The sequence below is a fragment of the Gekko japonicus genome, unplaced genomic scaffold, assembly GCF_001447785.1.
Source record: "Gekko japonicus isolate JY-2015 unplaced genomic scaffold, Gekko_japonicus_V1.1 scaffold384, whole genome shotgun sequence".
NCBI lineage: Eukaryota > Metazoa > Chordata > Lepidosauria > Squamata > Gekkonidae > Gekko > Gekko japonicus.
In genome coordinates this window covers 452444-476002 of record NW_015175980.1, presented here as the reverse complement: position 1 = coordinate 476002, position 23559 = coordinate 452444, and the positions used below count along the sequence as shown (strand labels likewise).

At 44.2% G+C, this 23559-nt stretch overlaps 2 protein-coding genes across 2 annotated transcripts; both read left to right on the top strand.

Annotated features, from left to right (window-relative positions):
- Positions 1–190: 190 nt before the first annotated feature.
- Positions 191–3001, top strand: LOC107123056 (small integral membrane protein 10-like protein 2A). Its single transcript, XM_015426228.1, has 2 exons — positions 191–452; positions 2927–3001. The coding sequence occupies exons 1-2, from the start codon at positions 264–266 to the stop codon at positions 2945–2947; spliced, it is 210 nt and encodes a 69-aa protein (XP_015281714.1). The 5' UTR covers positions 191–263; the 3' UTR covers positions 2948–3001.
- Positions 2992–23006, top strand: LOC107123029. Its single transcript, XM_015426186.1, has 5 exons — positions 2992–3831; positions 7909–8009; positions 13139–13298; positions 22118–22298; positions 22813–23006. The coding sequence occupies exons 1-5, from the start codon at positions 3004–3006 to the stop codon at positions 22998–23000; spliced, it is 1458 nt and encodes a 485-aa protein (XP_015281672.1). The 5' UTR covers positions 2992–3003; the 3' UTR covers positions 23001–23006.
- The last annotated feature ends 553 nt before the right edge of the window (positions 23007–23559 follow it).

The following is a 23559-nucleotide window of genomic DNA, read 5'->3' as shown; positions in this document are numbered from 1 at the left end:
TGTCTATGGTGAAACCCCCTGTATACTTTTGGGTTGGAAGCGTTCTAGCCTCTTCCTGCGTCTCTATGAGGCGAAGGGCTTGGCCGATAATTGAAAAGACGCCTAGAAGCACGCCCATAGAAGCGTCGCCGCGGTGACGTCATCCGAAGCGCGATTGCCCGGATGTAGACTGGACGGGGGAGGTGCAGCCCCCCCTCTGTTGACATCCGGGACTTTGGAGGAGGGAGGCGGGGCCTGTGAGGCTTGGTTGGGCAGGAGCGTTTATGTCGGCGACACTGCTGTCCGCCCTGGCTGTTAGGCTCTCTCAGTCGGCGGCCGCCCGCTCTTACGGCGTCTTCTGCAAGGGGCTGACTCGCACCCTCCTCATTTTCTTCGACTTGGCCTGGAAACTCCGCATCAACTTCCCTTATTTGTATATTGTCGCCTCCATGATGCTCAACGTCAGGCTGCAGGTGACCTTGGGGGGGGGGGTGCTCGACGGCCCTGCCTTTTTCTCAGGGTCTGGGCTATACCACTTCAGAGTGTGGGAGGGAAGGTTTGTCTGGGCTGTACCACCTTCTACTGCAGGTAGTCTGCCTGAGTTTCAGCTGTACCACTTCAGAGTTCAGGAGGTCTGCCTGGGTCAGGGCTGCACCATTTCAGAGTGTGGGAGGGAGGTTTGTCTGGGCTGTACCACTTCCTAGTGCAGGTGGTCTGCCTGGGCTGTACCACTTTAGACTGTGGGAGGTTTGCCTATGTCTGAGCTTTGCTGGATCCAGTTAGGTCTGGGCTATACCAGGTGACCTGCTTGGGTCAGGACTGTGGGACTTTAAAATATGGGGGGGGGTTTTTCCCTTGGTCTGAGGTACACTGGACTACACTGCAGGTGGAGACTTAGACTTGAGAAGGAAGGTCTATTCTCTCCCCACATCCTGCAGATTCTTTTGCTGGTTCCTGGTTGTTTGTAATTCTGAATGAGGTAAGAGCGGGTAGAGTTCTTGTCCCTTGAGAAGCTGTTCAGGAAGAGAGAATGAGACCAGATGGGCATCAGTGGAGAGCTGGGTTCCTGCATTCCTCACTGGTGTGAAGAGGGAATATCACCTATTACTGCATCTTGTTCAAGATTGTCTGTCCATTCCTGTTAAACTGGTTTCCTCACTGTGTATATATGCCTTCAATCTGGCCTTATTGATACTGGATCTTACCTGCTAACTATGCTTGTTCAGCTGCTAAGATATAGGTTTTGTTCTCCTTAGGATCTGAGGTGATGTCAGCTATCTATTTACTCTTGTAACTGTCTTTATGTACTCTTCCCTTCAAGGAGGCTGGGGTGGTATATGTGGTTTCCCCTAGAACAGTGATGGCGAACCTTTTAGAGACCGAGTGCCCAAACTGCGCCCCAAAACCCACTTATTTAACCTGAATACTGAGGTTTTACTTTAGAAAAAACAACTCAAACATTAACTTAAGATGATCCAAACAAAGTAAGGAAAGCAATCCCAGATGCTTTCATTCACTTAAAATTATTTGGCAGAGAATTCGACACTTTAATGATGGTCTGGCCCTGGCTGGGGCAATGGCACGCATGCCCACAGAGAGGGCTCTGAGTGCCACCTCTGGCACCCGTGCCATAGGTTCGCCACCACTGCCCTAGAACAAAGGGTTTTTTTAAATAACTTTTATTTCTGTCAATAACATTTACAAAAGAATACCATCAAACAAAAGAAGCAAACTGAAACAGATCACAAGCCACCCTAGAACAAAGTTTAAGTCCAGTGGCACCTTTAAGACCAATAAAGTCTTATAAGCTTATGGGTATAAGCTTAAACTTTCTTGGTCTTAAATGTGCCACTGAGTTTAAACTTTGTTCTGTTGCTTCAGACCAACACAGCTACTCACCTGAATCTATCCCTGTAAACAGAAAATCAGTACAGCAAGGAACAAGAGGTCGATAGGAGTTCTCTGCTCACATGGAGTCTTTAATATGAGGGGGTATTCAAAACTGGAATGGCGCATTCCATTTTACCACCCCATTCTCTTGTGAGTATGAGTTAGGCTTTGACACACTCCGTGGAGAAGATCACTTCATGTGCTAAAGAGCTCAAAATGCTCTTGCCTTCACAGAATCCAAACTTTGAGATTGCTCTGAGGTGCATCGTGAATGAAAATAACGCTCAAGAGTAAATTCTAATGGTGACCTCATAATTCACACACCAGCATCCTATTGGTTGGAGTGAAGTATTGTTTATGTAATAAGTATTCTGGCATCTGGTTTGCTGGCTGACTACCAGTGCTTTTCATCCCTTAACAAGACCAGAAGAGTGGGTTTCCGCAGTTGGTTTGTAAAAGGACAGATCCTGATGTGCACAAGGACGGAAGGATGCACACCATAAAAGTAAACCTTTCTTGAGTCTTAAAACTTTTCTATGGACTGTCCCTAACATGGGAAGCACTTTAGAACAGTGTTAGGAGGAGCGTAAAGACAGCCCAGGCATTTGTATGATTGGAATAACTGCCTCATTCTACTGGGCTGTGAAGATCAAGTACTTTAAGGGTGGAGCTTTCGGATGTCTTTAAACACTGAGTCATGGAAGAGTTATGTAAGAGGTGAACATTAGGGCTACAGTCTCTGCATAGTTAGTGGATTAACCGCCAGGGACTGTAATTGGTTAATCAGGGGTGGGCTAATTTTAGGCAAGGTGCTCCACTGTCTTAGAACCACTGTTCCATTATTTTTTAGGTTCTTTAGTTTCTAGAGGAAGAAAATAACTTTTTGTTCCAGCAAGCTTTTTGTAGAAAGGTAACTTGCATTTTCTTTGGAAAGACTTGTTTATTCAGTGAAACAGGCATGAGAACGGAGGCGTCAATGCAAGATACTTTCCCTCAGTTGGCTGCTCTTGCAGCAATGAGTGTTGTAACTGTCCTGTGTGGTTTTTTTTTGTCCTAGGTTCATATTGAGATCCACTAAGTCGTGACTTATGCTGCTCCTCCAAAGCGTTCCGACGTACCCTGTGGTTCTGTACAATGCAAAGTTTACAGGAGAGGCATGCCTTGCCAATATCTTGCATGAACTTGGAGAAGGAAGATGACTTGGGGCCTGTGCAGGTACACAGGAAGGCCCTGAGTCAGCAGAATGAGATTCTTCACCTTCCGAGGATCCATTCACTAGGGAACAGTGCCCAGGAGGAAAACGGGAATCTACAACAGGAGCTGTTTTCTCTGAAGATCAGGAACTGTACTCTCTTTAAAGCTGTCCCACTGCCTCACATTGGCAACAAAATGGCACCTTCTCTGAGTGACGCAGGGGGCAGAGCCGGGCCCGCCAAGCAATTTCTGGGGTTGCTCTTCTCCCCGGAAAAGGATGCATTTGAGAAGATGTTTAGTCGCTTTGATAGCACTGCTGTGGCAGGCTGGCAGAGGAAAGCCCATGGTTTTATGAGTGACTTGGGTGCATGGAGCGGCTCTGGGGATAACTTTGTTCAGTTTGCACACTTCTGGCTGTCAGAGCTCCAGCACACTCAGAAGCAGCAGCTGTTGGAACTGGAAATGGGGATTATCGAGGACAAACTCCGCCTTGCGCTTCTTCAGGGATCAGACTCCGGGGAGTTTCAGCCTCTCGATTTTAACACCATCCTGGCTGCGGCGCTGAGCGAATACCCTACAGGACTTGTCAGCAGCCTTAGTCCGTACGTTTTCCTTGACTACCTAAACTTTATGTCTTCGGCTCAAACATCTGGATATAAGAAAATGCTTTCGAGTATACAGTACACGACCAAGAATGCTCAGATAGCTCAGTGGTTGCTAGCCATACGAGCATTTGTTCTTGCAAATCTCTGGCATGCGATAGTGAAGGTAAAGCCACAATAGTTCTGATGTGCTTCCGCTCGTTGTTTGGATATTCCCTGTAAAGTACGTTAAGGCACAGAAAGTACCGTGAAGGAGAATTTCAGTAGGTATTTTAGCATACTTACCTGGGCAACCAAAGTTCAATGCCATTAGAGCTGCGTTCAGGTGTCACTTGTAACCTGCGTTCAGCTAATGTGCACAGATCTGTCCCATTGCTTGGGCTGAGCATTCCCACCTCCCTCCCTCTCTTGTGTGGAGAATCGTGAGAAGAAACTAACTCTGGTGGCCCATGACACAGGAATGCAGGTGTGCAGGTCATCTTGGGGGTGTGGGTTTCCCCCCACAAACTGCAATTTTAAGCCAACTCAGGTTAACCTGCTCACCTTGCCTCACAATTGTTTGGTACGTAGCAGGTAGCCAGCGTTGGCTCTTAGCCATAATTCCTTTGGCACACTTTCTGCAAGGAAGAAGGAGCAAGGGGTATGCACAAGCCCGCCAACAAGCTGGGGGGGGGGCGGGGGTCCGTAGACACATTAGTTCAATCGTGGTGTCTGAACGCAGCCTTGGGCATCACAATTGGAGTGAGCTCTCAATTTTTGTATGATTCCTTGTAAGTGGAGAAGTTTGAATATTTTGAAGTTATTGAATAGTAAGATGTAGAGCTGCAGTGTTCAGTAGAGGAGATGGTCAAGTTAATTACGCAAGTGCCCCCAAACAATCAGGTAGCAGAAGGGTTTTTTTGTTTGTTTTCTTTTTGGGGAAATTTTTTATTTTCAATACAAATGCTTAAACACTAGGTGGCAACCACCAGCATAGAGATGTTCTCCTCCTCTTGGAATGAGGGAATACCCTTTCTAATGTGGGCCCTTGCTGGGAATTATGTATGTTTCATACACATCATCTGTGTTTTTTCCCTCCTTCAGGGCTACTTTTAATTATATGCACATTGGCTTTTTGTTAAGTTTTCTTTTATCAAGTGGCCACTCTTGTTTAGATGTGGGTTGCAGAGCCAGCCTCTTGCTAACACATATTTGTTCCCGTACAAGCCTTAACAGGACATTGCTTGAACATTATACTACTGTGGATTGCTTCACACATTTAATTTTCTACTGAATGTATAAAGGGCAAGGAAATGCAATAATTCCTGGCTCCTGGCACCCTGTCCCACACATGATTGAAAGCATGCATTTGCTGTGAACGTACGTTACATTTTTGGGCATCCATGCAAAGTGTTTCAGCAGTGCCCCTTAAATCACGTCCTGCCAAGCAGCAGCCCCCCGGCTTCTGGCTGGCGTCATACAGTCTCTGTGTTCAAAATGATCTGGCCTTTGCAGAATGTTGGAAGGTTACCCACTGCCATAAAGTTAGCAGTGTGTGTTTTCCATTTCCTACTGTTTCTGATTCCTATGCGTGTCTCTTAAAAGAGACTGCAGGTAACATTTCACAGAGGCAGAGTAGCAACTTTCCGTGTGGCTTTTTCCAGAGGTCTGTGCAAGAAAGTGGCATTTCTCTGAATGCTGTTGTGGCGTCTTTGCAGTTCTGATTCAGTGGCAGAGATCGAGGACTAATGTACGTCTGAGTGCTTTACTTGACATTCCTGAGACCTACTTGGAAGTAAGCATGCCTTTAGATTCAAGGGCTCTGCTGCCCAGTTCTCTGCCAGCCCCCTTGCTAAACTGTGAACTTGACACACATTAGTAGGCTATCCCTGTCTACTCCCAGTTTCTTTAGCACTAGGGAGGGGGGAAAAAGACATATACCTCCTCTCAGTAGTTACCTGTAGGGACAGTTCCAACCTTGCATTTCTGGTACCTTCTGTTCGGAGATATAAGGGACTATCTTAGATGAGACCCACAGTTCTCCTAGCCTGTTCTGATTGGCAGCAGATTGCCAGGGTCTCTTGGGTAGAGGTTTTTTCCCCAAGGTGTGTTGCATTAGATTTTTTTAGAGTGAAGGTTCCCAGAGCTGACTCTGGCCAAATTTGCTGTCTTGCCACTTTTTTGTGTGGTTCATGGCCGGAGCGCAGAATCGAGTAAGAGGCTGCTGGTGAGGCAAGTCTTGGTCCCGCTTGAGAAGGTCTCCATGTGAATCTTGGGCAAGGGGGCATCTCCCCCCCCCCATTGTTTAACTTTTGGAAGTGTAATTTTTATCTGTGCCCGTTCTCTTTTCTTTTTGGAGTCTGAGCCTCTTGGCTGCCAGCGATGTAGCTGATTGCAAAGAGTAACTGTGAGGAAGCCGTTGCACTTTGAGACAGACAAGAACTGCATTTCTGTGCTGTTATGGAATGCTGACTAGTGTTCTCAGTAACTTGTAATTGATGCTGTGAGCAAGAAGACTCTGATATGTTCAGAAACAAATACAAGCAACCCAGTTTTGAGAGGAGTTGTCCCAATGGCTTATTTAAAAACCTCATAATAACCAGAGACATGGGTACTGCTGAAGAATAGTCTCACATGGCCCAAAACATACGAGGGAGGTGGGGTTGAAGCACCTCTGCTTAAAAGGGGACTGAGGTACAAAGATGATTTGTCCCGGATCTCCAGAGATAGAGATGGGATTTGCTGTAAGAGCTGCTCACATCTAACTCATTTTTCAGGGGAAACCGTCTGCATCTTAGTCTTGATGTTTATGGGTCATCTTTTTTTAAAAAAGCCAGAGGGGTTTCTCAATGGATACTTTTGCGTTGCTGTAAACATAGCATTTTGAACTGCCACAATAGCTAAGCGCTAAGGGATTATTGATCTTGGCCAGCATGCAAAGAACTGTGAGGCTCGATCCCTGTGCACAAGGGGAATTGACCCTCCCCCCCCCCCCCCCCGGCCATGTGACAACCCCTTTTTGAAATGAAAAAGACTTCTTTGACAACAGTTTGATGTGGTATCTGGAGTCTGCTCTTGGAAGGGGCTCAGGGAGGTTGTGCATGTCATTCGGGATTTGGGGGGGGTAGAAAATTAAAAAAAAATAGTTCTAAAATAGCTCTTTGAATACTGGCCAAAGTGTGTAATTTTCTAAAGTTTCTAAACATGTGTCTTAAAGAATTTATTTTAATGCACTTGTGTGTTCATGTGAATTGTGTGTGTTTTTGCCTCGCATTTGGCTGATTAAAAAACCTGAAAGGGAATTGAAACATTCCAGCAGAAACCAGAAGGAGGCTTGATTTGGTAAAGTTTTGAACAGTGTGATCCAAAACTCTTTTAAGCTGAATTGAATCACAGTGGAGCCTGATCCTTCAGTGTGTTTACGTTGAAGCACCCCTCCCCAAGTGTATTCAGTGGGGCATTTCAGGTAAACACATGCAGAATTGTGATCTTATTCCGACTCCTAGAGGACTAGCGTCTCAGTGGGGTAAATCGGTTTGTTTCTTTAGAAGTCCCATGTAGTCTAATGAAGCTTACTTCAGAGTATGGATTACAATCTCTAAGGAATGAGATACTTCATCTTGATTGAATTGTGGGTTGGACTGTGAACATCTTTTATATTTCTGCACTTTATGTTTGCGGCCAATCTCCTCTAACACAATTTCTCTTGCACTATTAAAATAATTTAACTGTCAAAGAAAGCTTGTATATGGTGCCGTTCTTTGTCTTTCAGAGGTAGCTAGACTTCATATATTTGCTCAATATGAAATTATCTAAAAGCATCAGAGTTATCAGCTTACTACTCTTTATTGAGTGGCTTCCACCCCAGAAAGAGGATGTAAAAATCTGAAGGAAAGGTTGGTCAAGGCAGTTGGGAGGAATGACTGTTTTCAGTCAATCTCCTTTACTGTTTGGAACTGAGATCTGTAAAGTAGTCTCATAGGGGAGCCCTTGCACTGCAGCAAATTCTGCTGTTCTCAGAACAGGACAGAGGGGGGAGTTGGAGTGTTGTTTCATCTACATAATGCATCTTTGAGGATTTGTTCTACTTTAACAAAGTGATTTTGAAGTACTGGGCTACATTGAGATCTTATATGTGGATGCTGTGATGCATGGTTCATGACCTCTAGATTTCTAGAAGATCTGAAGATATTTTTTTAAAATTGGCAAGAATTCAAATGAAGGTGTAAGATTGACTAAACAATGTCATGCTTTTAAAATTCAGTTCTATAAGGCATTGGTCAATACCCAGATCTCTTCTGAGCAACATGTCAAGAGTTCTGTTTCCAGTGATAAAAAGCATCCCTGTGACGTGGTTAAAGAAAGGTAAGAGAACTTGCATGTTGAGAGAGAGAGAGTGAGGGAAATAATCTTCAGTAGTCTTCGTTTTCCTTCATATTGTGTTTAATTAGAACTGATGCGAAGGCTGCAGGGCTTTAACTGAAGGGACTGTACATGATCTACCAGGTTCCGTAAGTTTCAGATAAACTTCCTGGTGGATAATGACCATTGTCAGACAATGCTTTTATATAATCTTGAACTCTCAGTATGTGCCTGTATTAATTTTTATATGTAATGCCAAAAGCCACAGCATAATGATGATGATGCTCTTACGCTTTAACTCGTCTTCAGTTTATTCCCCTGAAAGCACACGAGGTTTTTTATGAGGGTACGCTTAATTTTGAAATGTAGCCATTGTGCTTTTGGCATTGTGGCAAAGCCCTGCAGAGCTGAAATGTCCACAGTTCAGGTAGAAAATGCATGGGATTGTCTCGGTATTCAGTAGCACTTCCTCAGACATCCCTTTGCTGACTTCAGTGGGACTTATTTTTCAGTATCCATGTGCAGAGGGATCTGCTGTCTTTTAAAAACTAAAATTTTAAGGGGCTTGTTCCATTTGAGAAAGGACACTCTGAAAAATTCTGTCATGTCTCCCCACTGCCACCAACACAGGCTTCCTCTGTGGGTCTTGTGCGCACACTCCGCTGGGTGGGTGAATCCCAGTGTTTTCCTGTTTAAAAAAGAAAAAGGGAATTCATGTCTGATAGAAACATAGGGAATTCATGTCTGGTACTTGTGAGCTGCTAAATTTGAAGATCTGACATGGCCACCTGTTGGGAAAAATGCATTTTATTATAAAATATTTCTGTAACAAATTTGAACTTTTTTAAAGTGGAAGAAGAAAAGTTTATTTTATGTTTTGTACAACTCTGTGCAATTTGTTGAAACTGCTGTTGGAATTACTCCCTTAAGCCACAGGAGGGAGTCAGTGGTCAAATGTTTGAATCCCGATGCTGGGATCTTTCTTTCTTTCTTTTGACACACCTTTTCAGGCTCCTAAGACCCATTTGTAAACGTGCTGAATTAAACAACAAAATGCTTTCTCACCATTGTAATAGCAAATTGGTGTTGTGTGTCCAAATGAAGGCAAAACACTTGTGATCGTTTAACGCTTGAACACAAAATGCTGCTGGATGGTCATATGAAATTGTGTTTCAAAGGAGAAATAAAAGTTTTGTGTTGCAAACCTTGAGCAGCTTGGCTTTTTTCCTGTCTTGTTTCTTAGCTACATTACAAAAGTCTCTCTTGGACCTTTATTACAAAAGATTAAAATAATCTTGGGTCACTTTTGCATAAGGAATATTGGCCACATTGTACCATTCTGTATAACTCCCTCCCGTCTTCCAAAGGAGCAGCAAGATCTGTTGCTGAAATCTAGCTAATACACACTCACCTGGGAAGTATTTGCTTCTGGGTCGAGCATCTTACTTGTTATTATAACCTGCGTCTGTTGAAGGCAGATATTCTTCAAACATTATGCTGCAGTAAATGAATAAGCCTTCAGTACACTGTGGGTCCCCTAATGTTGACGCAACAGGGCTTCTTGAATTGCTGTGAGCAGCTGTGGCTCAAATTGGACAGCCGTCAAACCTGCACCAGCATTTTTCTTTTGATTTATACACAACTGCTGGTTCATGACTAGCTGCGAAGATACCTTGTTTCTGTCATGTTTCTCAGTTAAGATTTCTCTTGGGTTGGGAGATTTCAAGGGACATGTACACCAAGATACAAGTATGTCCCAGTGTTCTTGCATCCAGTACTTGGTTAGATTTAATTCCAGGATAATTCAGATAGCTCCCCCCCCCCCGGATTAGCTATTAGTCACCCATGAAACCTGCCTTAAGATTGTATACGCAGGCGTAGTTACCACCCCCAGATTGTTACTCTGTCCTCACACAAACTTGCATCATACATCCCATTGGGAGCAAAAAGCTGATGCTTTGCTGTGGAAAAAATACAAAGTGGAACAGTGCCAGGTTGATGGGAAGAATCCAAACTCCCACAGAAGGGGAAGTTTTCCTCCCCTTGTCAATGATGAGGAATGTCCCATGTGTCCATAGGGATTCTCTGTTGTGTACGCGTAGGATTTCTCGGGGTAGGGAAGGAATGTGTGCATGCATCAGGGCTATAGGAAGTGTGCCACGTTCAGTGCAAAAAGCGCGGCTTTTTTGGGCTGACTGTATGAAGCTTCCTTATACTGAATCCAGATTGCTGATTCATCTGTCTAAGCTGGCAGAGGGTGACTCTCCGTTTTCAGGAAGAGAACTGTCTTTCTCAACCCCTGTTTGCCAAGGTCCTTGTACTTTGAACCTGAAACATGGTCGAATGATATGAAGTAATTGTTATTGTAAGTTGATAATAGAAGTCTCCTTTTCTTTATTCTCTTTCTTACCGCTCCAATAGTTCAGATTGCTTCCTAATGTTTCTATTAAGTTTACGCCAAGTCTGTTATCTTTCTACTGAAAACATATTCGGAAGTGTGATGAGTAATGTATTGTAATTCTTTGAACATGTTATAACGTTGTACATACTCAGGAACTATTTACAGGATGTGAATGTAATTGGAAGATTAATTGTTCACTGTTTGAAGTGTTAGAATTGTTAAAAATTGAAAAAAATAAAAAAAACATTAAAAAAAAACATCTCATGTGGGAAGCAGGCACCCTGCCTTTGCATGGCTGCCCCACTTTGGTAGAACTGCACTTAGAATGCTTCCCTCCTGTCATGTGTAACAGCCTTGGGAAGATGTGCACAAAAAGCTTTTAGTCCACAAGCAGAGAAGTTAATAGAAAAACCTACTATTCTGCAAGCGTTTGGGGTCACCTACCTTACCGGTACTTTCACATATTAATAGTTTGGCAAACATTGGGTGAGTTGAAAAAGAAATAAAGAGAACAAAGTCCCTTCTAAGGTAGAAAAAGCATTCTTGCTTGGTCGCCAGGGGGCTAGTCAGACTCACCACAGGAGACTAGGCAAATGGCTGTCTACAAACCACAGTCTATAATAGCAAAGCAATAATTGATTCTGAAACTGCCTTTTCTTGTCAGTAGTTCCATTTAAAATGAATGAGACCATTATACCTCCCATCCCTTTGGCAGCTTCAATTCTACCTGTTGTCGAGCAGAACTATATAAATACCACTGTTCTAAAGTAGGTTGTTGGATTAAATTGGCTTTATGTGTTTTGTCAACTGGAAAAGGAGGTGAAAAGGATGCTATTCTTTGCTAATAGCAAGTTGTTGAAATATTTTTAGAAAAGAGATGCAATATAGAGGGAAAGTTCTGATTTCTGTTGCTAGAGATCTTATCTCATTAGGTGCTTTTAAATATTTATTCTTTCAACAACTTTATTTGCTGCCTGACAAAGGCACTGATATAGACCAACCCTGTAGCTGGGAAAAGATTGGGGAACCATGTCAGGTATCACGTTCAACAAGTATGGAGTTGCACTACTGGCATAGATGCCCTGGTTTCTTGTTTCCATTTCTCATGTAGAAGCCACCTTAGTGCAGTTTCCCTGGAGAGGCAGCATGGAGATTTTCTAAATGAATTAATCAAAGCCCAGATTTGGACACACATGCATTTATTTTCTCTTGCCGTTTACTGTTTATTCCTACTCCTCCCCTGAAAACAATCACCCTTTCTCCGTACCTCTATAGAACAAAATCTGAGTCCAGTGGCCCCTTTAAGACCAGCAAGCTTAATTCTGGGTATAAACTTTCATGTGAAAGATACTGAAGAAGTATCTGAGGAAGTGTGCCTGCACACAAAAGCTTATACCCAAACTTAACATTTGTTGGTCTTAAAGGTGCCCCACTGGACTCAAATTTGTTCTGTTGCTTCAAGCACTCACCTCCGTGTTAAGCTGTTAACTGGGGTTGGCCAGATCTATCAGACATGCCAGTTTTGGTGAGACTTTAAGTTTCTTTTGCTGTTTGTTTATCTTACCTTTTGGGGGGAGGGTATAATACAGACCTTTCCTATTCATATGATATTATAAAAGTTTTAAGGGAAAAAATATATATTTAAACGTAACTAGCATCAACACTTCTGGAAGGCAGTTGGAATTGCATGGCTTTGGACCGACGGAGTGGAGGTTTTTTGGCTCTAGGAAGACAAATATTTCCTCAGTCTCTATCTAGAGAGATGTTTTGGGGTTTACACCAGAACTTGTGTACACCCTATTGTGTATTTCACTTTTTGATTTAGCTTTATTTCTGTATACTCTTTATAGGTAAGGTAAAATGTGCCATCGCCCTGACCTGGATAGCACAAGGTAGCCTGGTCCTATCAGATCTCGGAAGCAGAACAGAGTCAGCCCTGGTTAGTCCTTGGACGGGGGGACCACCAAGGAAGTCCAGGGTCGCCATGCAGAGGCAGGCAATGGCAGACCACCTCTGGAATGTCTCTTGCCTTGAAAACCCGATGGGGCCACCATAAATCAGCTGCGACTTGATGGCACTTCCCCACCACCACCAAAATGTGCCATCGAGTCATAACCCACTCATGGTGACCCCGTGAAGTTCCACTTCATGGGGTTGTCAAGGCAAGAGGTGAGCAGAGCTGGTTGGCCGTCACCTCCCCCTGCATAGCCACCCCAGTCTTCCTTGGCGGTCTCCCATCCAACCACCAACCCTGCATAGTTTCTAAGCTCTGATGAGATTGGGTTAGTATTGGGCTATCAAGGCTGCTACATATATATCCTTCTAAGCCCACTGACTTCAGTGGACTGCAATTAGCCAATGTGAGGTTTCTAGGAGGTCTCCTGTGCAGGCACGGACCACGCCCAGGTTTTCTGGCTTGCAGCAAGGTTGCTGAATGATTCCCCTGCCAACTCCGTGTGGGACTCTGGACAGCCGCATCACAAACTGCTGCTAGAACGTGCTTGCAGGAGGAGTGGCTGGGGTGGGGCGGGGGACCCTTCTTTCACAAGCACAAGTTGAAAGCATTTTTGCATGCTTGGCATGAATTTGCACAATTCTTTGGGTACTGGCTATTGTTTGGGGGAAATAACCCCTGCCTGTTAGTCTGGCAAACACAAATCAATAGAGTTTAACCTTTGCATTCGAGCGGCTTTAACCTAATGTATTTTACTCCCCCCCTTCCCCTTCTCAGAGCTCTGCAGAGCGTTCAGTTGGGATACACAGATGTCTTGGATTATCTTGTTAGAAACCAGAAGCTGGATCTTGGAGTCGTCGATGAAAAGAACCGAAATCTGTTATTTTTAGCGGCGGTGTATGATCAGTCTAAGATTCTGGATTATTTCCTTGAAATGGTCAGTTGCACTGAAGATCTGCTACCTTTAGTCTTTAGATTTTCAAAAGTTTCATCTAAATTTAGAAAATGTCAAAGGTATTAAAGTAATGGAGTCAGTTTTTTAGGTTTCGTCTGCCACCTTAAGAACATAAGAATGTAAGAGAAGCTGATGGCCCATCCAGTCCAACACTCTGTCACACAGTGGCCAAAAATACCAGGTGCCATCAGGAGGTCCAGCAGTGGGGTCAGGACACTAGAAACCCTCCCATTCTTGCCCCTCCCCAGCACCAAGAGTACAGAGCATCACTTACCCCGGACCAAGAGTTCCTATCTTTACCTTGTGGCTAATAGCCACTGATGGACCTTATACTTCTAAACAGAGGTGAAAGTAATTTGAACTTTCCTACCAGTACTTGGGGGGGGGGCTCACAATAGAGAATGAAAGGCGCTACTTTGTCTGCTTTCTTACTTGCACTGTGTACCAGCTTGTTTTCTTCCATGCTTCCAAATTTATGTTTGTTTAAATAAAAAAATAAGGAACTGAAATCAGTGCATGTGGGTTTTCTCCCTGCCCCTGTGAGTGAGTTTAGCGCAGCTAAAGAAGGAGTTTGAGGGTCGGCATGGCGCGGCGACGGGCGGTCTTCAGCTCGAGCTGAGGACGCCCGATCCTTCCTGCTTCGTGTGGGGGCTCCCGGACTGCGAGGGCAACCAGCCAGCTCTCCCGGAGAGAGAGCTGGAGCAGGGGGCTCGATTGTGGCCCCTCCTGGTGATTTGCAATGGGGTGTGTGTCCACTTTTCGCCCCGAAGCAGGAGCGGGCAACGGAGAGGAACATGGCCGCCATGTTCCCTATAGCCGCCGCCTCCCTTTTTTACCTAAAGATTCGAGGGGTTTGGATTACAATAGCAGCAACAGGAAAATAAAAGGAACTGTGAGTACATGCATCTTTAAGCTAATAAATATAAATAGATACTCCGAAAGAAGAAGAAAGCGGCCAGAAAATTGAGAAAGAAGGAGTGTGCATATAGGTGGGGTAATAAGGACTGTTTTCTTCAGCTAGTCTCTTGTCCCACTCTCTCAGCTGCTCAATAGATGAGACGGAATTGGTGAAAGTATACAAAACGAAAAATGGCACATATAAAGGACGAATTAGACGAGGACTCTTTAATAGTAGAGATGTCGGTAGAACAATTCTTACAAATTTTGAAGGAGGGAATAGAGGAAGGCATCAAACAAGCGTTTGCAAGTCTTCATGGTTCCCGACCGGAAAGTGAGAGCAGAGACGAAACGGAACATAGTAAGCAGTGTTTGGGAGAGGCTTCTATGTGTCTGCAAGAAAAAGAAATTAAGGAGACTAAAAAAGGGAATAAAAAGACATACAAAAGGAGGTGTCCGAAGAGGGAGGCAATAAAAAGGAAAATATTGCGAGACTCTGCAGAAAGGAAGAAAAATGGGAGAAGGAAGAGACAGGAAAGGATTGTTTGGAAGGTAAAAAAGAACAATTCGAGATGGAAACATGAACTGTGGAAACCTTGTGAGAAGAAATTAAAAAGGACATACCACCTATACAAAGGGAGAAAACATCTGGATATGGTGTTACTGAAGAAGAAGCGGCAGAGTTATAAAAGATGCTTTAAAGTATACGAAAATTTGCGTTGTATGTGATTTTTGGTCTTTGCTGGAAATGAATTGAAGTGATATGATTAAAGGGGAAAATGTAAGGTACTGATATGACTAGAGGGCCACTAAAGTATGAGTTTGTTGGGTGATAAATTAATGCGGTAGGGATTTAGTTTTTGTTCTCATGGGAGTGTTTGTTTAGTGTATATGTTTTTTGTGTCCTGTTGGAAATGAACTGAATTGATATGATTAAGGGGTAAAACGGGAGGAACTGATATGACTGGTAGCTGGATATGAGATTGTTGTAAATTAATTTGGCAGGGTATTAGAAATTTTTGCTCTTAGGGGTGTGGGTTTTTTTTCTTTTTTTACTTTCCCCTTTTTGTTTTGAAAATGGTAAAATTGGTATGAATATTAAGGGATGAACTAGAAATTTATAAATGTATGTTAAAGTACTATGTGTTATGAAGGGTGTGAGTGTGTTTTCAAATGGAGTGAGAAAGAAATGAAATTAGTATGAAAGGAAAGGTTGTTTTGGGTATGTCTTATTAATGGTGTCTATAAATTGGGAAATGTGTGACAAGTTGATGTGAATGGATTGTAGTATGTAGGTTCTTTTTTGGTGTTTGTTTTCTCCTTTTTTTTCTCCTTTGGGAAGTAATAATACCAATATGATTTGAGGGATATTAAGGTATAAACTATAGCCTCAAAATGTATGATTATGAAAGGGCTTTGATTTGTGTGTCCCTCTAGGCGTTGAATCCTGGAAATAGGATGGCTATTTGCTATTAAGGTGTGGAAATAGTTGTAAATGAAGAAATGGAAAGTTGTACTATTCTCTCAAGTTAAAATTAGCTAAAAGACGATCCTGGCTAGAGCAGCTGGGGGGTAAACAAGGAAAATAAGGAAATAGTAATAAAAATTGGAAAAAATATGTAAATAAGTAAAACAAAATAAAAATGTTAAAGTAAGATGAAAAGATAAAAATGGAAGAAATACTGCAACATATACTTTTGGTATTGTCTGTTGAGAGAGCAAGGTTGATAAGGAAGAACAGTCAGTTTAATATTTATAGAGATTATAGATTTAAAGAATGTATTAATGGATGTATGTAATCACTATTGAAGGGGGTGTACAAGATGAGAGGTTGAAAAAGGAGAGTAATGATAAGTACTGATACTGTTGCTGTTGAGTATTGGTTGTATGTTATATAAGGTGTTAATGGGATGAAATGAGTAAGAGTAAATTATTACTGTAAGGTGCATTATTGTGAAAATCCAATAAAAATATTTCAAAAAAAAAAAGAAAAAAAGGAGGAGCTTGAAAGTCTCCCTTTTCCAAGTCCATTTGGAGGTGTTCTGTCTGCTGTATCACGTCGACTGGATCTGCTCTCTGACTATTAAGTTAGGTGACTCTTATAGTAATTAACAAGGCGTCATTATTCTGAGTGTCACTTGCTCCAAATAAGCTGTCTTGCTTAAGCTAGTTTTAGGGTATTGAATTCAATTAATGTAATTAAAGGGACCCTCTTTAAGCACTGGAGCGCTCAGGATCCAGGAATGTCAGTTCAGAGTTGGTGGGGCGGGGGCACTGTTCGGCCGTTGTGTGGGTGGGTGGGGAGCCCGCCTGTAGGCCACACCTGAGGTCTAATTGCATGGGACCATCAATGGAGGGGTGGGGGAATGCTGCCTAAGTGATGCCAGGGAGCTGGGTGCCCCCTCTACAAGAGTACCCCTCTCTACTGTGGCACCTGCCTGTCTTCCTTCCTTTTGTGCCAGTGTATCCCCATCCCTTCTCACTCCAGAAATCCATACTTAATTGTTGTGAACAGTGCTGCCAATACGCATGGTGTTTGATAGTGCAGGAAGATGGATCCTAGCTTATAAAATGGGCGGAAGAGAACGGGATGGAGGTGAGGGGAAACCATGCATTAATTTTGGTTACGGATGCTTAGGCTTATAGCCCAGCTTTTATGTGGCAAAAGGGCCCCCCATGGGTACCGGTTTTCCTGACAGCTGGCTCCAAGCTGAGTACCGGGTCAAGTTCAAGGTTTTCATCTTGACCTATAAGGCCCTAAACGGTCAGGGACCAACGTACCTATGGGATCGCCTCTCCTGGGTATGTCCCTCAGAGAGCATTACGCTCAAGAGACCAACACCTGCTGGAAGTCCCTGGCCCAAAAAATGTCCATCTGTCCTCAACCAGAGCCGTGGCCTTCTCAGCCCTGGCTCCCTCTTGGTGGAACTCTGTGCTTTCCAGCATCGGGGCCCTGCAGGATCTGTTACAATTCCACAGGGCCTGCAAGGCAGAGATGTTCCGCCAAGCATATGGCTGAGGACAGCGACAGGTTTTTAATGGTCTTTAATGGTTCTTAGCTATTTTAACAGGGACGGCAAAGGATGAGATGGTTAGACAGTGTCATAGATGCAATGAACATGAAGTTGAGCAAACTTCAGAGGATGGCGGAAGACCGGAAGGCCTGGCGTGATCTGGTCCATGGGGTCGCGAAGAGTCGGACTCGACTGTGCGACTGAACAACAACAAAGTGATTCCCTCAGGCTGATGTAAATTGAGGGGGTTAGGCATTTATAGTACGGTGCCAATGCAGATGTTTGGTTTTATGGATTTGGGAGTTTAGATTGTGTATTATATTTATATGTATTTTTATGTATTTCCTTGCACACCGCCCTGAGACCGCTTGTGGGGAGAGCGGCATAGAACCCTAATGAAATAAATAAATAAATACATACATACATACATACATGTGGAATTTAGCTGGCCCAGTTCTGAAGTTTCTATACTCCAATTACCTCTCCAGCTTTATCCCTCCCCCACCCCTGGTATGGTTCATAAAGCTGGAGAAGTAAAAATCCGTATCGGGGTGTGGCAACTGGAGATCCAGGACAACTGAATAAATTCCACATTTCCCATAGTAGAAAAACTGCTGCCTGTTTCACCACATTGTGGTGGGCAGAGTGGGATTGTGTTAGCCCCGGCCCTGAGTGCAAATTCCAACCTTCCAGCTTGCAAAAACAGGAAGAAGGATGTGGCGTTGAGTCGCAGCCAACCCATGATGGCCATCCCATTTCTGGGGTGTTTCAGGCAAGTGAGAAGCGGAGCTGGGTTTGCCGTTGCTTTGCCTCTATTTGGGTCTGTCCCCCCTTTCCACATGTGTTTTGCTCCCTCTGGGACTACTAGAGAGAGCAAAACACATTGCGGGGGGAGACGGGGGCCCTGATGCAACAGGAATACACAAGTGATGGAAATCAGAATGCAGAAGAGCCCCCTGCTTAGCTCCCATGGGCTGTCCAAGCTGCTCAGGGGGTCCACTGCTCAAAGGGGTGAAGCGTAATTTTATCACATTTCACACAGGCAGGGGATGAGATGACCATCCAGTGGCAATGATCTGGACTGCGCCACTTCAGACTGCTGTTGGGGGGGGGGCAGACCTGATATTTTTGAGTGCTTGCCTATGCTTAAAACAAAAGAAGAGCCTCCCTGCAAATGGGTAATAAGTACACGAAGCAAAGTGGTGGGGGGTAAGAACGATCTTTCCTGGACATGCTTGTTTTCTGTTTACATGGAGATTTTTTTTTTCTTTTGGCAAAGCTGTCTACCAGGAGAAATCTACTCCCTTGCGTCTCGAGTGATCCAATCCATTCTGCCGCCTCCTCTCGCATGTGCCAGCCAGGCATTTTCGGTCTGGGAAAGGCACGAGGGAGTTCCTCTGGAGCTCTCCTTCCTTTCATCTTGCTCTGAGAATCTTCTGCCTCTATTATGCATGGAGGGTGGTAATTATAGGGTCACTCCATCCTTTTGGCACATGGGTCATTTTCCCAGGTATCAGTCTGTAAGAAGGAAGAGATGAGTGGGGAGGGGAGGAGGAGGAGAGTTTAGCAACTCCAGCATAGCCCTGTGCTGGATTGCATCCCAGCCGTCTCTGGAGGGTGCTGACTGCCACGGGTCTTTCCCTGTGCTCCGCATCTCTTGTGCACACGCTCTGTGTTTGCAAATACGTGCGTGTCATGTTCCACACTTTGCATTTTTGGTGTGCACCTAAAAATATAATATGTGAGGCAACCCTTAAGGGCATGTGTGTGTCTAGTTAAGAAAACATTATGGAAACTTTACAGAGAGCTTCATTATTAGTCCGTAGCGGAGGGAGTCTGCGTGCCCGAGGAACTACTGTTCAATTCCTCTTGGAGTTTTAATTATCTTTAATGCAAGCAGACTGATTTCAGCTCGATCAGTTCGAGGACACATTTGAATCTCTGCTCCTCCCTGTCAAACCCGGCAGCGTGGCAAGGAAAAAGCAGGTGTTTTTTCTTTGGGAGGCGTGAGTTACAGGAACGTGAACTCGGTAAACAGCACTTCGCTTATGAATCCTTGTAAAAGGGCTTGTAGCAGCGGAATGGAAACAGGACTTTCAGTGCAGTGGGCAGCAGTGTTCCCTCTAAGCTGTGGAGTCTTGTGAGCAAAAATTCTACTTTGTGAGCTGCTGGCATTAAAGTTGTGAGTGAGCAATTTGACTACTGCATAAATTAGTGTTTTCTGGAGCCATCCTTCCTGAGCTAAAACAAAAATGTGAGCCAGAGGCTAAAAAACTGTGAGCTAGCTCACACTAACTCAGCTTAGAGGGAACACTGCAGGCTTCCTTATGTGGACATCTGCTGATCATCAAGAGATCGTCTTGATTGGAATGTAGAACAAAGCTACACCCAGAATAAAACTTTGTTGGTCTTAAAGGTGCCACTGGACTCAAACTATGTTCTGCTGCTTCAAACCAACACAAACCAAGCAATAGGGACCTCAAGCGTATGAAATGTACAGAGATGCAAGGGTAGACCATTAAAGCATTCACAGATTTCACAAGTTACCATTAGACTATTGCAATATAATTACAGTAAAGCAATTAATAGAGTAGAATTAGTGGCCACAATTCCAAAACACTAGTAACAATTCAAATAGAAGATAAAATTTGGTATAACAATTCAACAGTGAAGAAAGAATCCAACAGGCGACTCCTCTATATCCGTTCAGTATAATAGTGTCCTAAAGACCTCAAAGTCCACAAAAAAAGGCAGAGGATGTCCCCAAGATAAATCTGCAGCCAAAAACATCCTTCCTAGGTATGCCAGACATTTCAAAGCATTCTTCTTCAGTTGTACAGCTTAAAAGTGGAACCTGATTTCCACAATAATCTAGGCACAGCTCATGTCTCAAATGGAATCTGTGGTTCAAACCAACACGGTCGCCCACCTGGATCTGTCTTGATTGGGATGTGTGATTATTTTGGTAACAGCAGTATCGACTGCTTCAGAGAGGTTGTACGGGCTCTCCCACCAAACCCTGCCTCCGTGGCTTTAGGGTCCAAAGTGCACTTGGGATGTGTGTGAAGGGGGTTGGCACTGAGCTTGGGCCTGTGACACTGGGGAAGAGGGGGTTTGAAACCGGTTTTCCTCTGGTGCCGGTTCCCTGCGGGGAATCCCTCTCTCTCTTAGCCGTGGAGGGCAGGTTTTAAAAAGCATTCTTATTAGACCTTTTTCTGCTGCCCTTTCCCCCTAGCATGGCCATTATAGTTTCCACTTCTGAAGAGCTAGACTTGAATCCAGCTCTTTGGCTGCGGACCAACACAGCTGCCCTCTGAAGGTATCCCCTCTCAAAGCCAGTGCCCTGATCCAAATCCTTCCTCTACCCCTTCCCCCTTTACAGTGCTGTTCTTTAAGACTGAAGAAAATGTACAGTGTCATTCAGTCCCTTAGCCTGGATTTTTGGGTTTCCGCTTCGGTCTTGGTGTTAACTTTGTGTGTGTGGGGGGGGGGCTCCCTTTGTGGAGCGGCGTTCCTTCCTGAAACCAGGACTTATGTTTCATCCATGTCTTGCCTTACTGTTTTTGAGTTCCGTGAGAAAGTTCATAGGGCTCCCAGGCAGCATCCTGACCAGGCAATCCCCACTTTAAGCTTTGCACGGTTTATGTCCTGGGCTCTGTAAGAGAGAACGGATCCACAGGGAATCCGCCTTTCCTCTTAAATAAGAAACCCATCTGAGTAAAGCGAATCATTCTATGGGACTGGGGTTTCCCATCCTTTGTTACTGTGGAGGACCTCTTCCTCTCATTGTCAGACAGGACACATTCCTGGTATCCCGGAGAACTGCAGGAAGAAGCCCTCTGGGGGATAGGAGTGTTCTTCGTCTGTGCCTGTATCAGTAGGGAAGAGGGCACTGGCCTCCTAGCTAGGCAGGGGGCATCTTTTCCTGGAAAAGCTGGAATTTCCGCATACTGATTTATAATCATATATTACAGCCAAGGCCATGGCTCCGGAGCAGACGGATTGGTTTGTACCCAGAAGGTCCCCAGTTCACTCTCTGGTCCCTCCTGGTAAAAGTTCTCAGGGAACAGGTGCCAGGAACGACCTTTCTCTGCTGGAGACCCTGGAGGCCCTACTGCCTTTCAGAATAGGCTCTACTTGCTCTGTTACTACCTGTTGTTTTGTATGTAATTTGCAATAAGTATAAATGAAAACAACACCTGTATTATTGAACCAGGTGGACCAATAGCCCAAGGCAGCATCATATATTCCAGTTACCTTATACCAACTCAGGCTAGCAGTGTGTAGCCCGAGATTCGTTACTCTCTCTGGCAGTGCTTCCTCAGGATCTCAAGAAGAGACCTTTCCTGATCTTAAGAACATAAGAACTCTGCTGGCACCGACCAGTGGTTCTTCCAGTCCAGCATCCTGTCTCACACAGCAGCCAGCCAGTTCCTCTGCATGGCCAACAACAGGGCATAGAGGCCGAGGCCTTCCCCTGACATTGCCTCCTGGCCCTGCCTCTGAACATGGAGGTTCCCTTTAGTCACCATGGCTAGTAGCCACTGATAGACCTCTACTCCATGAATCTGTCTTAATCTCCTTTTAAAGCCAGTGGCCATCACTACATCCTCTGGCAGCAAATTCCACATTTCAATCACTTTGCTGTGTAAAGAGAGGTTCCTTCTTGCTCCTGTGGTTCTTTAGCTCAAGATGTGAGGATCCAGTTGTAGGACATGATGTGTGCTAAGCATGAGCTCTGTCCACTGAGCATTCCTGGAGAATTTTTTAAAAATGTGTTAGGATAGCATACAGGGAGTTGCTGTTGTCAGGTAAAATAAAACCACATCTCTGTGTATGTGTGTGTGTGTTTGTGTATGGTATTCTCACAGGCTAGTGTTTTTCTTTTAGACTCTTCCCATACCCGATGTAAACCAAGCAGCAGAAAATGGGAACACGCCACTTCATGCTGCAGTGAACACTGGGAAAATGCACCTCGTCTCACTGCTCTTGCATTACCCTGGAATCAACGTGAACACCCCCAACCCACAGTGTGACGGAGCCACTCCACTGCACCTTGCTATCGTTTATGGTAAAAAAACCACTTTTTCAGTTGTGGGATGGTCCTGCATTTAAAATCAGTGCCGTAGTTGTGTAGTGACAGAAGCAAATTACCCGCCTGGGGCTTTGAGATGCTTTTGGTGAAAGGCGAGTTTATAAATATTCTAAACAAAATAGGGATTGGTTCCTTAAGCAAGCTATGGTGGTATTAACTTTTATTTTGGGCTTTTCTGGATTTCAGGAGGCCTTGAAATGTAATGAGCTGTGTGACCTAATCTGTACTGATTATTACCGTACATTTTTATCGCATCCTTCCTCAAAGAAGCTCAGGGCAGCATACTGAAGATCTCCTATGCAGAGTTACTGATGTGCATTGATTTCAATGGGCTTAGACTGAAGAATAGATAATGCTGCGCTACATAAACTAATAGTCTGGCTTGACGTTCTACATCTTTATATAATTGCAAGAAAATATTTTTTCTCTTTCGTCAATACACATTTCTCTCTCTCTCTCTCTCTCTGTGGTTTTATTTCACTTTGTTTAGGGCAGCTGGGAATTTGCTACTTATTGCTGAACGCAGCAGCTGATGTAGAAAGTCTGGTTGGAGGGCTGTCACCTTTGCAGCTCGCGGAAACGTTTGGCAACGAGGCGATCGTTGGCCTTCTCAAAATGCACGTCAAGCGGTTTAAGCTTGAAAGTAAAATGCTGGGCTTATCAGCTTTAGAATTCTAAACAGAAATTGTCTCCTCTTTTTTTTTACATTAAACCCTTTTAAGAAACAAAACATGTGACATTGTGCTGCTTTTATTGGTATTATTTTCCAGTACGTCTGATCTAGTTTATAAGCTGCACCTTTAGTGCGTGAAAACCTGAGGCGATTTCCTCCAATTGTTGTCCTGTTTTTGGTTTGTTTTTCAAACCACAGCTGTGTGGTTCATAGTCCTCTCCCTCGTCTATCCATAACTCTTCCAGTACCTACTGAAGCAGATGTTGGGTCGAATGGGGGAGTGGGAAATCCCATCACTTGGCTTTTTGTTTCATTTTTAACCATCGGTTTCTCAACCCTTAGATTCACATTGTGTTCCTTGATGAAAAGCTGGGGGGTATAATTTGGTCACTTAAACCATTGCCATGGTCGTGGTATGGAGCTGCGGTGGCTCAAGTGGTTAAGACGCTGAACTGCAGGCTGTGGAAGGTCATTAGTTCAGCAGTTCGAGACCCGGGTGCCGCATGATGGAGTGAGCTCCCATCTCTAGTTCCAGCTCCTGCCAACCTAGCAGTTCGAAAGCAA

Excerpts from the sequence above, each read along its gene's own strand:
- LOC107123029 (XM_015426186.1), top strand. The coding sequence starts at position 3,004 with ATGCAAAGTTTACAGGAGAGGCATGCCTTGCCAATATCTTGCATGAAC. Across the intron at positions 8,010-13,138 it reads TGTGACGTGGTTAAAGAAAG|AGCTCTGCAGAGCGTTCAGT; the intron begins GTAAGAGAACTT and ends TCCCCTTCTCAG. Across the intron at positions 22,299-22,812 it reads GCACCTTGCTATCGTTTATG|GGCAGCTGGGAATTTGCTAC; the intron begins GTAAAAAAACCA and ends CACTTTGTTTAG.
- LOC107123056 (XM_015426228.1), top strand. The coding sequence starts at position 264 with ATGTCGGCGACACTGCTGTCCGCCCTGGCTGTTAGGCTCTCTCAGTCG. Across the intron at positions 453-2,926 it reads TGCTCAACGTCAGGCTGCAG|GTTCATATTGAGATCCACTA; the intron begins GTGACCTTGGGG and ends TTTTTGTCCTAG.